The sequence below is a fragment of the Gadus macrocephalus genome, chromosome 14 (genome assembly GCF_031168955.1).
Source record: "Gadus macrocephalus chromosome 14, ASM3116895v1".
NCBI lineage: Eukaryota > Metazoa > Chordata > Actinopteri > Gadiformes > Gadidae > Gadus > Gadus macrocephalus.
The window spans coordinates 25007887-25022862 of record NC_082395.1 but is presented as its reverse complement, the minus strand read 5'-3'; the positions used below and the strand labels follow the sequence as shown (position 1 = coordinate 25022862).

The following is a 14976-nucleotide window of genomic DNA, read 5'->3' as shown; positions in this document are numbered from 1 at the left end:
TTTGAACAAATGTCATTTGAACATAGCAGTCAGGCTACTGCTTCTTTGTTTTGAGGCAAAGAAAAAAAACGTATTTTTTTTTTAATAAAAGATTTGCGTTAATCGCGCGATAAAAAAATTGACGCCGTTAAAATTGGTTTGCGTTAACGCCGTTAATAACGCGTTTAACTGACAGCTCTACTTTTTATAATCAAGAATTTTCGCGGACCACCTTATAATACACATAATAAATATGTCTACACACAGTCCTACCTGAATTACCCCGAATTATCTTAATAGGCATATATTTGCACTAAAAGTAACATAGCATAAGTATAACAGGCTTGTTAAAAGAACGTTTACTGCACACAACAGCTGCCACATAATTAATGTATTTATTTAAAGCGCCCGAGGGCATTAACAGGTTAATTAGAACACCAGGCTTATATCCATAGCATTGATAATGGAGTATTAAATATGTACAGTAATAACAAACGAACTGAACTGAACTGAACTGAACTGAACTGGATAAAGTCAAATATCTAATCTTCTCAAAGTCCTCAACGAACAGGCTGGGAGTTTGTCCAAGTAACATATGCAAAACATTCCAGAAATGGGAGATCAAGAAACATACTGGAAATTCAAATAACAATAGGGCTTATTTCTTCCATTTATAATATAAAACAAATAGTTTCAGATATACACTGGCTATATATAAAGGCTATGCATGTGATGTGATCACAAACTCTGGCCCTATTCACATTTAACGAAAACACAGTAGGCCTACTCCTGGTTAAATATAATAAAAATAATAAAGTCTGATTTATTTCGTTAATATTAATTGACAAAAATATAGGCCTACATTAAAAACTAAAGAACAATTAGCCTAAACAAATGCTCAGCTAATGAGAGGGATGATTTTGCTTTGCAGACGTTCATTTCTGTATGTCAGGTTCCAGTGATGACAGCCTCAATCTGAGATCTGGTTCAATATTAAAGGGGTAGTTCGGAATTTTGGACATAGGGCCTGATTCCCAAGTGAGCATTGGTATTCTATATCACTGGAGACAGTTTTCAACACATTTCATACAGTCCTTCTAGTTGCAGAGTTCGCTCGTGCTAGGCTAGCGCACGTCAACGGGCAATGCTAGCCTGCTATTAAAAACAGTCTTACCCACTCCACAGTACACCCGAGGTAAATCAATTATAACGACAGACTCTAAATCTAAATGTCTGTTTATAGAATAATGTTAGAAATAAAACCAACCTTGCATTGCATTGCATTTTGAGGGAATTGCGGGGTCTCAGCAGCAGTGTTTATATTCCTGTACGTAGGCTACGGCAGCGGCGGACTGATACCTAGGTTACCTGCCGCTGTCATTGCTACAAACGCAGAGCACAGTGAACGAAGGAATTCTATAAGCGTATTCAATTAACAAGATATGCCCACGTTTGGAGGAGTTAGCGATGCATCTGCTTTTGAAGACGATTATGAGGAATTTGTTGTATCCAACGAACCGTACATGTACGAGCCGGTGTTTTGATGTCCAAGCCAGCAGCAACAAGCCACAGTTGAGTCCTTTCTGGATCTCGCACTGGAAATTGGTGGAAACTTTGTGGTGCCCATCAAACCAGCGCATAGTAAAATTCCGCTTCTGCTGAGAAAGTAGTCCCTCGATGATTCATGCGATGCAAGGTTAGTTTTATTTCTAACATTATTCTATCAACACAGACATTTAAATCTATAGTCTGGCGTTATAATTGATTTACCTCGGGTGTACTGTGGAGTGGGTAAGACTGTTTTTAATAGCAGGCTAGCATTGCCCGTTGCCGTGCGCTAGCCTAGCACGAGCGAACTCTGCAACTAGAAGGACTGAATGAAATGTGTTGAAAACTGTCTCCAGTGATATAGAATACCAATGCTCACTTGGGAATCAGGCCCTATGTCCAAAATTCCGAACTACCCCTTTAAGTCTGTTCCGATATTTTGTCTTCAACATGACCAGGGATAAATATCCTGATTCACAGAGGTGAGTGGTTGGAAAAGGCACAAGCAGCTTCAGGGCTTTGTCGGAAAGTTCGGGGTATTCCTTGGCACCTTTCAGCCAAAAAGCAGGCAGGCATCTTTCAGAAAAGTCAATTTTCAAAGCACTGTCACAAGACAGTCCGGTCTTGTTCCCTCCTAGCCACTAGACCAAATATTCTGGAACGTTCTAATCTTTGCACTAGCCTATTTTATTAATCACACAATACCTTCAATTTAATTAAAATTGTATCATACATAGATATCTTAAATTTTTTATGATTTTTTATGATTTATTTGAGTTTGCTTTTCCACGGACCACCTACAGGACACACCACTTCACACACGTTGATCACGACTAAACCCTCGGGTCAGGGTTAAGCCTAACCCTGACTAACCAGCCTTCGCCCCCCCCCCCCCCCCCCCCCCCCCCCTCCTAGAGACCCGTGTATTCGCTGTAATCAAGCAGTCTCCCCTCGTGTGTCTGTCGTCCTCCGCCCGTCTGTCTGCAGGTCCTGGCTGAACCGGCGTCAGATCGACGGCTCTCTGAACCGCAGCCCCCCGGGGTTCTACGACCGCGTCTGGCAGATCCTGGAGCGGACCCCCCACGGGATCCTGGTGGCCGGGACCCATCTGCCCCAGGTAGGGGCTGGTGGCGGATGAGGGGGTGAAGGGGCTGGTGGGGGTGGTGGTGGACGTGGAGGGGATGGTGGAGTTGGTGGTGTTGGGGGTGGAGGTGGAGTGGGCGGGGGGTGGTGGTGGGGTGGAGGGGTGGTGTTGGGGGCAGGGGGGTGGTGGAGGGGGGCGGGGGGGTGGTGGAGGGATGGTGGTGGGATGGTGGTGGGGTGGTGTTGGGGGCGGGGGGGTGGTGTTGGGGGTGAAGGTGGAGGGGGCAGGGGTTGGTGGTGTGGTGGAGGTGGAGGAGTGGTGGGGAGGTGGAGTGGGCGGGGGGTGGTGGAGGGGTGGTGTTGGGGGTGGAGGTGGAGGGGTGGTGTTGGTGGTGGAGGTGGAGGGGGCAGGGGGGTGGTGGTGGGGTGGAGGGGTGGTGTTGGGGGTGGACGTGGAGGGGGCGGGGGGTGGTGGTAAGGTGGAGGTGGAGGGGCCGGGGGGTGGTGGGGGGGTGGAGGGGGCGGGGGGTAGTGGTGGTGGAGGGGTGGTGTTGGGGGTGGAGGTGGAGGGGCCGGGGGGTGGTGGGGGGGTGGAGGTGGAGAGGGCGGGGGGTGGTGGTGGTGGAGGGGTGGTGTTGGGGGTGGAGGTGGAGAGGGCGGGGGGTGGTGGTGGAGGGGTGGAGGATGAGGGGGTGGTGGTGGAGGTGGAGGGGGCGGGGGGTGGTGGTGGGGGTGGTTGGCTGCCGACTGAGGAGGGAGGAGAGGTGATGGAGTAACGTTTCCTCATGCTTCTCTCCTCAGCAACCCACCCTGTCCGACATGACCATGTACGAGATGAACTTCTCCCTGCTGGTTGAAGACACGCTGCAGAGAATCGTCCTCCCAGAGTACAGACAGATCATCGTGGAGGTAGGAACCTTTATATACAGTATTATGCATTTTCACTATATATTTACATTTATGTTGATACATATGTATACATAGAATATACATAGGGTATCTGCAACAGAAAACCCCACCATGCATAGCAGCACAACTAAAACAACTAAACTAAACAACAACTAAAACACAACTAAACTAAACAACAACTAAACAGCTAAAACAACATTTTGCATTGAAATGCAAAATTATTTGAATTAAATATATTTCAACACAATTCAATATTATTAAATACAATTCAATACAATACAATTCAATTCAGATCAGTCAAATTATTTGAATTCAGTATGAAACCATATTTAATTCTTGAGTTTGAAAGAAGTTTGTTGTTATCAAAGAAGCATCATGTAGCAAGACAGAACAAGACAGTGTTGACCTCGCAGGGCATGAGGAGGGTTTGTAGGACTCTGGCTCTCGATTGGTCGGAACAGCACCAATGGATCCTGCGTTCCGCTTATTCAAGCTTTGAAAGATTAGCATGCCAAACCACAGAAGAGCCAACATCAACATGGAGTCTGCTGGTGGTGTGGTCCAGATTCTGTTCTCTCCTCGCTGATGAAGGTCTCTCCTGTCATGGCTAGCTGCTGATGGTGGTGTGGTCCAGATTCTGGTATCTCCTCACTGATGAAGGTCTCTCCTGTCATGGCTAGCTGCTGCTGGTGGTGTGGTCCAGATTCTGTTATCTCCTCGCTGATGAAGGTCTCTCCTGTCATGGCTAGCTGCTGATGGTGGTGTCCATCGTGCTGGAGAGAAACCCGGAGCTGGAGTTTGCTGAGAAGGTGGACCTGGATGGGCTGGTGAAGGAGGCCTTCATGGACTTCCAGCGGGATGCCAGTGGCCTGCAGGGCAAAGAGAAACAGGTGGGCGGCGTCCATCTTGTTGACTTATTTGTAAGGTAACGAAAACAGAAGGATTCTTATTTTCATGGGTTTGTACACTAATTAAAACATATTTCTTACTATTCGAGACCATTTCTGCCTCGTCTGTTCCGATATATGCCACTCAATTCTACACACTGCACAATTAAAATCTGGCTGTATATGACACACTGCACCTTTAAGATTTGATTGGAATGATTTTGGAATAATTTTGGTTCCATAACCCTAAATTAGGTCTATAAACTATTAACTATATAAATATTTAATAGTACTATATAGTATATACTATATTTTACGATATCCAATAACAGCTCTCTGTCCTCTGAAGTCGTTCATCAGGGCAGTGGACGGCTAATGTTCCTTCTCTAATACCTTCACTGGGGGGCAACGACATTGGGGTTGTACTATTGAACCAATTAAGAAATATTGAACTGCTTTTTGCCATTTTATTACAGCTATTTACTTTCCCCTTAACCCTCAAAAATATGCTTCAATAGCATTAACTATTTACTTATGCAATAAAATAAGTTCTTCTCAAGTATGAGAATGATTGCTTTTTATGACTCTGCATGGTCACAAATCATCTTGGAGGGAAGAAACACCCTATCTTATTAACCTTACTACCCCTCACCCTAACTTACTAACCTTACTACCCCTAACTTACTAACCTTACTACCCCTAACTAACTAACCTTACTACCCCTAACCCTAACTTACTAACTTTAGTACCAAAAACGTACTAACCTTACTACCCCTAACCCTAACTTACTAACCTTACTACCCCTAACTAACTAACTAACCTTACTACCCCTACTACCCCTAACTAACTAACTAACCTTACTACCCCTAACCCTAACTTACTAACTTTAGTACCAAAAACGTACTAACCTTACTACCCCTAACCCTAACTTACTAACCTAACTACCCCTAACTTACTAACCTTACTACCCCTAAACCTAATTTACTAACCCTAACTAACTTTAGTACCCCAAACTTACTAACCTTACTACCCCTAACCCTAACTTACTAACCTTACTACCCCTAACTTACTAACCTTACTGTCCACCCCATTTACCTTCTCTCACTTCCTATGAACGGTCTACAACGTTAACATCGTTAACACAACATGAGCGAGAACTTTAACAGCTTGGCAACAACAAAAACAACAACAACAACAACCAAACAGATATCACTAGCTCAGAGGCCTGTTTCAGGTAGCTGGTTTAACATACTCTGAGTTTAATCCTGCGCTCTGAGTTGGTTGACTCAGAGTTCAGGGTTGAAAAGCAACTCTGGGTTTTCGGTTTCAGAACAGGTGATCAGCGTTGGGTTAATCAACTCTGAGTATGTTCACTCTGGGTTGAGGGCGTGCCTGTTGACTATAAAGAGCCATCATCAATGGATCTCTGATAACATGATCAAACATGGAACAAAAGCGTAGATCCACTTACTTTTCCCCCACGGAATTGGAAATTCTAATGAACGTGTATGCCGAACAGTTACCCATTTTAACAAAAAAAAAAGCAATTCCGCCGCGGCAGCGAGAGCGCTTGGCAGTAAATAGCTGAACAAGTCAATGCGTCAGTAAAATAAATTAGTAAAATAAAATAAGAGGAAAGTTTAATATCTTCAATATGTAAAGTGTGTGTGTGTGTGTGTGTGTGTGTGTGTGTGTGTGTGTGTGTGTGTGTGTGTGTGTGTGTGTGTGTGTGTGTGTGTGTGTGTGTGTGTGTGTGTGTGTGTGTGTGTGTGTGTGTGTGTGTGTGTGTGTCAATTTACGCAACCCCGAGTTGCACCACGAGGACTTGGCAGCAAATGAAGATGAAGTAGAAAAATATAGTTTAAACAGGTAAACTAATGTTTAATTGTTCAATTGTGCTGTTTTGCCTGCTCTACCTAATTTAACAGATATTCAACATGTGATGGGCCTATATTTAAGCAGTAAATATAAGTAGTACATTTCCCAGCCACCCCAACACTGCCAATATTGAATAGGATTTAGATATATTAGAAGGCTACACCTAGGCAAAATGCATTATATATATATATATATATATATATATATATATATATATATATATGTCTTCAAAATAGCGCTTACTGAATATTAGGGTAACATTTTCCTCCATGTTAGCAAATCGAAAAAAAGCAGAGGCCCGGCAGACTGGAGGGGGTCCACCTCTACAGCCCTCAGAGGCTGAGGAGATGGCCCTCAGCCAACAGAGTATGCGTCCTGTGGATGAGGGCATCACTGGGGGGAGCTCCTCTGATCCCCCCACCCCCCAGGATAGAAGTGCCTTTATAAGAGGTTGGTTATTCAAAATAATTAAATATGTACACGCAACGCAGCGCGTTGCAAATTAGATGGGGCAATATTCTGGCTCAAGTAATAATTGCACTGTCTAATCATCTGATGGCGTCATCGCCCTACTTGAACCAGATGCCCTCACCAACTTCCATGCAATTGTAACAATTCAAAAGATGCAAAAGGATGCTTTGGAGATCCAAATTTTGGAACATAAGTTAAAGGTGGGGGAGGTGCAAACTGGGATACTGTTCCCTGCTCTTAAAACATACCCAATATAAATTACTTAATTTTTTTTGTGCTTTCAGGAAATAAAGGAATCCTCATAATAATGGCGCATTTCCACTGCAGGGTGCGGAACGGATCGGATCGCAAAGGTGCGGGTCGGATCGCGTTTCCACCGCCAAAAGTGGGCGTGACCCGGACTTTGCCGTACCCGTTCCGACCCCATTCTAGGGACTCCTCCGTTGCGGTACCCAAAATGAGACCAGACGCCTGAAAGGGTACCCTGGAATTCTAGCTACACCCCCCCTCCGTTGATTGGTCGACAGAATCGTCACTTCCAGGTGACGCGGTGATAAAAACAAACAAACAGTAGCCTCGAGGAATTATTCTTTACAATTAACATGTCGCGTAAAAAGCTTGCTTGGGCGAACAAGGAGGTGGAGACGTTCGTCTGCATTCTTGCGGAGGAAGACGTTGTTTACGTAGTTGCCGCGGCGATTGACATCCGGCCTACCACCAAGGGTACTGTCGGCAGTGGAAACGCGACCTCGGAACTGAGCTGGGCTATACTGCCCCCTCCCTACCGCCCCTTTGCGATCCGATCCGTTCCGCACCCTGCAGTGGAAACGCGGCATAAGTAGATTGTCTTTATTAGAACACGGGCTGTGGTGGGACAAGTTATTTTGTTGAACAGTTTACTCAAAGGGTTTTATTTCAGTGAACAATGCAGACGATTATGCTGAGCATGTGCATGTAGAGAAGAACAGCATCTGGTTAAAAGCAGTACCAGGGTCTTTTCTGCCTTGCATTCTTAAAATGAGTTTCTTGACTTGCAGCAGTTATAGGTCCGTGGTTAGTCAGCTACTCTGATCATGGGAAAGCCACAACGTTGAAGTGACTGTACAGAGCGGGTGGGATGCACGGGGCGGATCATTCTGCACATGCGTTAATTGCGATAAAAAAACAAAACTTAAACTTAAAGCATGCCCCCGGTGCGTTTGACAGTTAACATGGGGGCTGAGAAGGTGGTCTAAATAAATGGTAGATTGCGCTGAAAAACGATAGCGCTCGGGAAGAAAATTATCAGGAAAATAAATTATATCCAACCGGGGTCTTAAAGGGGTAGTTCGGAATTTTGGACATAGGGCCTGATTCCCAAGTGAGCTTTGGTATTCTTTATCACTGGAGACAGTTTTCAACCCATTTCATTCAGTCTTTCTAGTTGCAGAGTTCGCTGGTGCTAGGCTAGCGCACGTCAACGGGCAATGCTAGCCTGCTATTAAAAACAGTGTTACCCACTCCACAGTACACCCGAGGTAAATCAATTATAACGCCAGACTATAGATTTAAATGTCTGTGTTGATAGAATAATGTTAGAAATAAAACTAACCTTGCATCGCATGAATCATCGAGGGACTACTTTCTCAGCAGAAGCGGAATTTTACTATGCGCCGGTTAGTTTTGTAACCGAATCACGACAGAAGAACGTAAACAGAGAAGCGTGGGACAGAAGCGCAATTGAACGACAAGGCAACATGGTGGTTCAGTGTGCTTTTAGAAATTGTAGAAATATACGCTACAGATGGGCACCACAAAGTTTCCACCAATTTCCAGTGCGAGATCCAGAAAGGACTCAACTGTGGCTTGTTGCTGCTGTGTTGTGTCGAGATCTGTTTCCCCGTCGAGATGTGTTTCCCCTAGTCCCAGATAATGACTGTCAGGATGCGTTCCCCCTGTTCTAAATGGTCAAATTGAATGATATCAGCCTGAAAATCACAGCACTTATCTGTTGTGGGGAAATAAGTCAGCAGTATGAATTTGAAAGATGTGTGAGCCTCCTTTCCTATGGAACAGAGGGGGAACAGTATCTGACAGTAATATTCCAAGCTGTCAGGATGCGTTCCCCCTGTTCTAAATGGTCAAATTGAATGATATCAGCCTGAAAATCACAGCACTTATCTCTTGTGGGGAAATAAGTCAGCAGTATGAATTTGAAAGATGTGTGAGCCTCCTTTCCTATGGAACAGAGGGCCTTTTCGGGTAATTTCGGACGGGGGCGGGGACTAGGGGAAACACATCTCGACGGGGAAACAGATCTCGACACAACACCGGTAACCTAGGTATCAGTCCGCCGCTGCCGTAGCCTACTACCAGGAATATAACACTGCTGCTGTGACCCAGCAATTCCCTCAAAATGCAATGCAATGCAAGGTTGGTTTTATTTCTAACATTACTCTATAAACAGACATTTAAATTTATAGTCTGTCGTTATAATTGATTTACCTCGGGGTGTACTGTGGAGTGGGTAACACTGTTTTTAATAGCAGGCTAGCATTGCCCGTTGACGTGCGCTAGCCTAGCACGAGCGAACTCTGCAACTAGAAAGACTGAATGAAATGGGTTGAAAACTGTCTCCAGTGATAAAGAATACCAAAGCTCACTTGGGAATCAGGCCCTATGTCCAAAATTCCGAACTACCCCTTTAATAATCGTTCCTCACGGAGATTCCTTCTGAGGATCGCAGCCTCTACGTCCACAGGCTCTCGTAGAAAAGGACATGCCATTTCTAACACTTCCTTCTGTCGGAGAGCTGCCTTCAGCCTTATAGACAACAAACTCAGAGTAGGTCTAACCACCTCCCGAGCAGGTTAGACCCACGGCGTATGTTGCCGCAGCAACTAACTCTCGGTTGCGCTGAACCTGCTACCTGAAACGGAAAACCCAGAGTTTCCACTAACTCAGAGCGAACAAACTCGGGGTTGCCTCAAAACCAGCTACCTGAAACAGGGCTCTGTACCGCTCTCTAACCCCTGAGGCGGGACCTGAAGGCTAATGTACGGTGGTGCTGTCTCTGTTTGCATTCAGGACAGCATGGAGGCGTTCTACAACAGCCAGCCCATGGGGCAGAGGGGCACCTCCTCCTACCTCAGCAAGGCCGTCATCGTCCAGCTGCTGCAGGGAGAGCTCAAGCCCTGCAGGGAGGACCCCTGCTCCGTCAGCTAGACCCCCCAGCCTCCACCCTTGGGGTGTAGCTAGTGCTGGTGGAGCATGACCTTTGTGTATTAAATAGCGTTGGCGTCCTTCAGGATTCAATGATTTAGTTTCTGAAGAAGAGGCTCTCTGTCTAGTCTCCCTGGGGGGCCTCGCCTGGGGGACCCCAGCACCATGTTGACCCCTGACCCCTGGTCTACTGCCACCATGGAACCCCTCCACACTAGCCTTCCTTCATAACAAAGGCAGCCCTTGACAGAGCATATAGATATAATATATAGAAAAAATATACATACATTCTAGAGTTTAAATGATCCAGTACACTGTTATGAGATGAGGGGAGTATCATGAGATAGAAATGAATAACATTTTTAACCAACCCCAGGCTCAAATCCCTTTCAGAAGGATACTTGATTTGCTAACTCAGTGTGAAACCAGTGTTTGAATGAGCCTGCAGAGCTCTAGACGAGGGCCTTGCTCAGCAGGATTCTTTAAGGCTGTGTATGCGGAGACACCAGACAGTAGCTGTTGTCTTCAGGAGGCTTTGAGGGCCGGTTGGGAGTGAAGCGCCTGAACAGCGTCTCTCTGCTCTCCTTCTATTGTGTGTTACTGTACGTTTATTGTGTTGTTCACCGATTTGATCCACATAAAGCCTTGATGATCTTTGTTTGACTCTTCTTCATCCATTCAAAGGTTATATTGTAAATCGATTTGTGAGTTCTCTTCACCTTGTGAATGTGGGAGTGAGCGTCTTTGGTTCATATCAGTACACAGTACACTACCGTATCCAATACAAAACCCTACTCCTCACCTACAAAGCTCTCCACAACCTAGCCCCCAGTTATCTCTGCGACCTCCTCCAAGAATACACTCCCTCCCGCTCCCTCCGCTCAACCTCTGCTGGACTACTATGTATCCCCATATCACGACTCACTACAATGGGTGCCCGGTCATTCAGCTGTTCAGCACCCAGGCTCTGGAACTCCCTCCCCCCACACATAAAACAGTCAGACACCATTACAACCTTCAAGTCACAACTCAAAACTCACCTGTTCAAACTCGCACACAACGTCTAACTGATCACTGTTTTGATTGTTTTGTTTTGTTTTGTCTTGTTTTTGTTTTATTTATTTCTTATTGCTTGTTTATTTTTTTTACACAACTCACCCCCTGTGCAACACAACTCACCCCTGCCACAACACAACTCACCTCCCCTGCAGCACAACTCAACACCGGTGCAACGTAACTCACCCCCGGTGCAACACAACTCAAACCCGCCGCAAAACAAATCACCCCCGCTGCAACATAACTCACCCGAGTGCAAAACAACTCACCCCCTGTGCAACACAACTCAACCCCCCCTGCAGCACAATTCAACCCCGTTGCAACACAACTCATCCCCTGTGCAACACAACTCACCCCCAGTGCAACACAACTCAACCCCGGAGTAACAAATCTCAGGGACTGGTTGTATAAGTCCACTGAGTCAGCAACAGAGAGGGAGTCAGTTGAGCCAGAGGAGAGATGTTGAAGGTCCAGGGCCAGGGCATCCATGTTGATATTTTTCACATTCCTGAAGTGGATCTGCCGCTTTGGTCTGGTGTGGGAGGAAGGAAAAGGGAGCTCCATTGACACAACTCTGTGATCCGAGACGCCAAGATCATAGACCTGTAGGTTGCTGATGGGGGCGGAGTTTGAGATGACCAGGTCAATTGTGTGTCCTCTGGAGTGTGTGGGGGCATCAACATGTTGTTGTAGGTTGAGGGAGTCTAGCAGCTGAAGAAAATCAGCAGCGGGCTGGCATGAGGGGGTGTCAACATGAATATTTAAATCACCCAGAATGATGGTATTGGCAGAGGTAGTACAGAGTGTTGTGAGACATTTCCGGGATGAAAGCAGAGTTGGGTTTTGGGGGCCTGTATATGAGTAGAACAGTCATGGGATGGGGGGGCTTGCATGTGAATGCAAGACATTCAAAGGAGGAAGTTGTAGGCAGCACCATGGGGGACAACTCCAGGTCCTGTTTGTGGATGACAGCTAGGCCACCACCGTGTCCAGTTCTGCGGGCTGCCTCCAAGTAACTGTAGCCTGGGGGACAGGCTTCGTTTAGGGCAGAGTAAACCTCTGGCTGGTGCCAGGTTTCTGTTAGACACATGAAGTCAAGTCCTTTTTCCCTGATATGCTCTTCAATCAAGCTGGATTTATTATTTAAGGATTGAGTGTTGAAAAGTTCAAATTTAACCAGTGACTGTGGAGTTATTCTCTGTACAGGTCGCAGAGCCTTAAAATCCACTCCGCGCAGGTTGGAATCCACTCCATGAAATCTATCCAGCCGGGAGTGCGGGGATCTCGCGATGTTACGTCTTTTGCCCTCAGCCGTCTCAGCGGACCTAATGGATGTGATGAAGCCGGCAGGCTGACCATAAATAAAGTTTCTCCCTGAGCCTCTGTGGATATATCGAGGTCTACGCAATAGTCCTAGCTGCTTAATGGTGGAAATACAGGGTGGGATGGAGCGATTGTTGTACTTCAGCAGCTGTGGGGCGAAGTACGTCAACATCCATTGGCGTCAGTTTGGTTTGAAATGTGGTGGGGACAGAGACGCAATCTGGAATGCATTTTTAGAAGTGCTGCACAATAAGGATGCACCTTATTTTTCTTTAGCGCAGGTCATGAAAGGTTCTGAAGACGGGATACCTGTGTAGCTTACTAATTAATAAGATTTTTACAAAAAAATGATGTCTGACACGTTTTATGAAGAAAGCGTTTTCAAAAAGCATTGGATATGAATGACCCACAATGTTCTGCTCCATGATGCACTCAATGTTGACGTGACATGACATGAGCTATACCAAAATAAACAAAGAGGGGCTTATTACCTACGTGTTTAAGTTCACAAGGGGCAAACGTATACACACAGCACTACAAATGTCAAGATCGAAAAAGCTAAAAATAATTATAGCTGAACGCTTTATATCACATCATGAGCTGGCTGTTCTCAATTCACAACACATCCATCCAATCTACATGGCATTCTCACCAAAACCCATGCACTCCCCCCCCACACACACACGCACACAATTATTCCATAATTCAAGCAAAGCGAATGACCAAAAGTCACTTTGAGGCAACAAGAGACTGACTCCACCGACTCCACTATCACAATCTCGCCCAGGCTATACCCAACACCGTAAGAAGGCTAACACTGGATGATTTAAGTTAGGCTACTTGGAGGCTATGGCTTTTCAAGTTCAAACAGCTGACCACATGAGGGCAAAAAACACAAAAGATCTCGCCAAAGTACCAGCAAATCTTAAGCAATAAATATCGCATCTTACCTTTATTAATGTGCCAGTGGTCTGCAGATGTATCCCGCTGTGTAGCCTGCGTGCCTGCTGCCTAACCACATCCATTTAGTTCAACAGGTTTTCGCTCTGACACTGTCCATCCATGGTACTAGCGGTCTGGTGCTTTTTACCTATGTATTCAGGCTAAAATTAATTGACTGTCTGGTGCCTCATCATTGCATACCAGCCATAGAGTATTAGTATTAATATCTCATTCATTGTCCAAGTCAGGCTGGCACCTCATACAAAAATAATCCACTACGGTGCCGCAGAGGGGACATCTAGTCACGACTGAAAAAAGGCGAGATAGCGATACAACCAAAGCCCGACATTCTCTGATCCTACCTAGTTAATAATACAGCAAAATGTCAAAAAGGAGTGGACAGGACATCAGAGCTTTTTTTAAAGCCAAGCAATTGAAGCTGACATGCACAGTAAGTGTGCTAGTGTCTTATGAGCTCAGCTAAATTAATATTTATTCTAGAAATATATTGTAATTATTGAGGTTTTTTTTTAGCTAGCTAGCCTCTACCAGAGCGACACACTGTTGGCTAGCATGCCTGGTGCTACTGGAGTGTTTTGCCCTATGTGCTTTAACGTTTAGCTTTCCTATTTAAATTAATTTTGAATTTACAACAGTACGAATTATTTATTTTATTTTCACTTCAATGACGTTTCGTTAGCAGTTTTCAGACTCCCCACTAGATGGTCGTAAATCATCCATATTATTTGTACCAAGTAACAACCATGGTACCAGGCAACCGCACACTCCAAACCTATATTTTGTCAAAAACCAATTACAATATTGATAACATATACCACAACCAACATACAGTGGTCATAACATTACAATAAAGGTTACAAGACTTTTGTTTGCACACCACATAAATCTCATAAAATAGAGGGCATAATCAATTGAGTTAACACATTTTTATTTATTTATAAGGAACAGGAACCAAGTGCATCAGAGCTTAATGAAAGGCAGGAACTGGTAGATGGCAATGAAGAGGCGAGTTGGCAGAAACAAGTTCCTAAAAGGAGAAAACACTGCATTTTAAAATAAATAAATAAGACAGAGCTAAATCAATTAAGTTATCAATCTTCTGTCTTTGTTTACATTTGATCAGGGAGAGGAACTAAGTCAATCAGAACTTAGTGAAGCTAATGTTGGCTATAGCTTCAACGTCAATGATAGAACTTAGAAACGATCAAGATAAATCGTTCGCTGCCCTCGGTCAAACTACGACAAAGGAGTTTGTACAGATTGTCATCATCATGAATAAATATAGATACGTTACGTTACCTCCTCCGGACCTCTTCTCCTCAAATGCATGAGGCTGCAACCGCAGCAGATTGGAAGTGCGCAGGAAGCTGTCAGGTTCAGATTACACAGAGAAGGAGCCGCCCACCGTACCACCCACCCCTCCCCCATTCTAGAACTACTCATCCAAATGTTATAATTGTTGCAAATTGTTGACGGCTGTGTGCCGTATCCAGATGGATTGGTTCGCATCTGTCTCGCGCTATTAACATTCATTTTTAAAAAACTGCATTCAAATTTTTTTTTTTTTTTTTTTTTTTTTCTGGTGGGGACAAAATGAGTCTTTACGAAAACTGGTGGGGACGCGTCCCCGGCGTCCCCGGCGTAATCGACGCCTATGTCAACATCGAACCTGATGTTG

The 14976-nt window shown here is 45.0% G+C and overlaps 1 protein-coding gene across 4 annotated transcripts in view; it reads left to right on the top strand.

Moving 5' to 3' along the window:
* phkb (phosphorylase kinase, beta) overlaps positions 1 to 10610 on the top strand; it is a 71987-nt gene extending 61377 nt beyond the window's left edge. For 3 of the 4 annotated variants that reach the window (XM_060072260.1, XM_060072259.1, XM_060072261.1), the window contains 4 exons: positions 2515 to 2644; positions 3412 to 3519; positions 4269 to 4409; positions 9822 to 10610. In XM_060072260.1, coding sequence (XP_059928243.1) covers positions 2515 to 2644; positions 3412 to 3519; positions 4269 to 4409; positions 9822 to 9959 — 517 coding nt within the window. In that variant the 3' untranslated portion in view covers positions 9960 to 10610. Of the gene's footprint in view, positions 1 to 2514; positions 2645 to 3411; positions 3520 to 4130; positions 4215 to 4268; positions 4410 to 9821 lie in introns of those variants that run through there. The other variant, XM_060072262.1, reaches the window with a different exon arrangement.
* The last annotated feature ends 4366 nt before the right edge of the window (positions 10611 to 14976 follow it).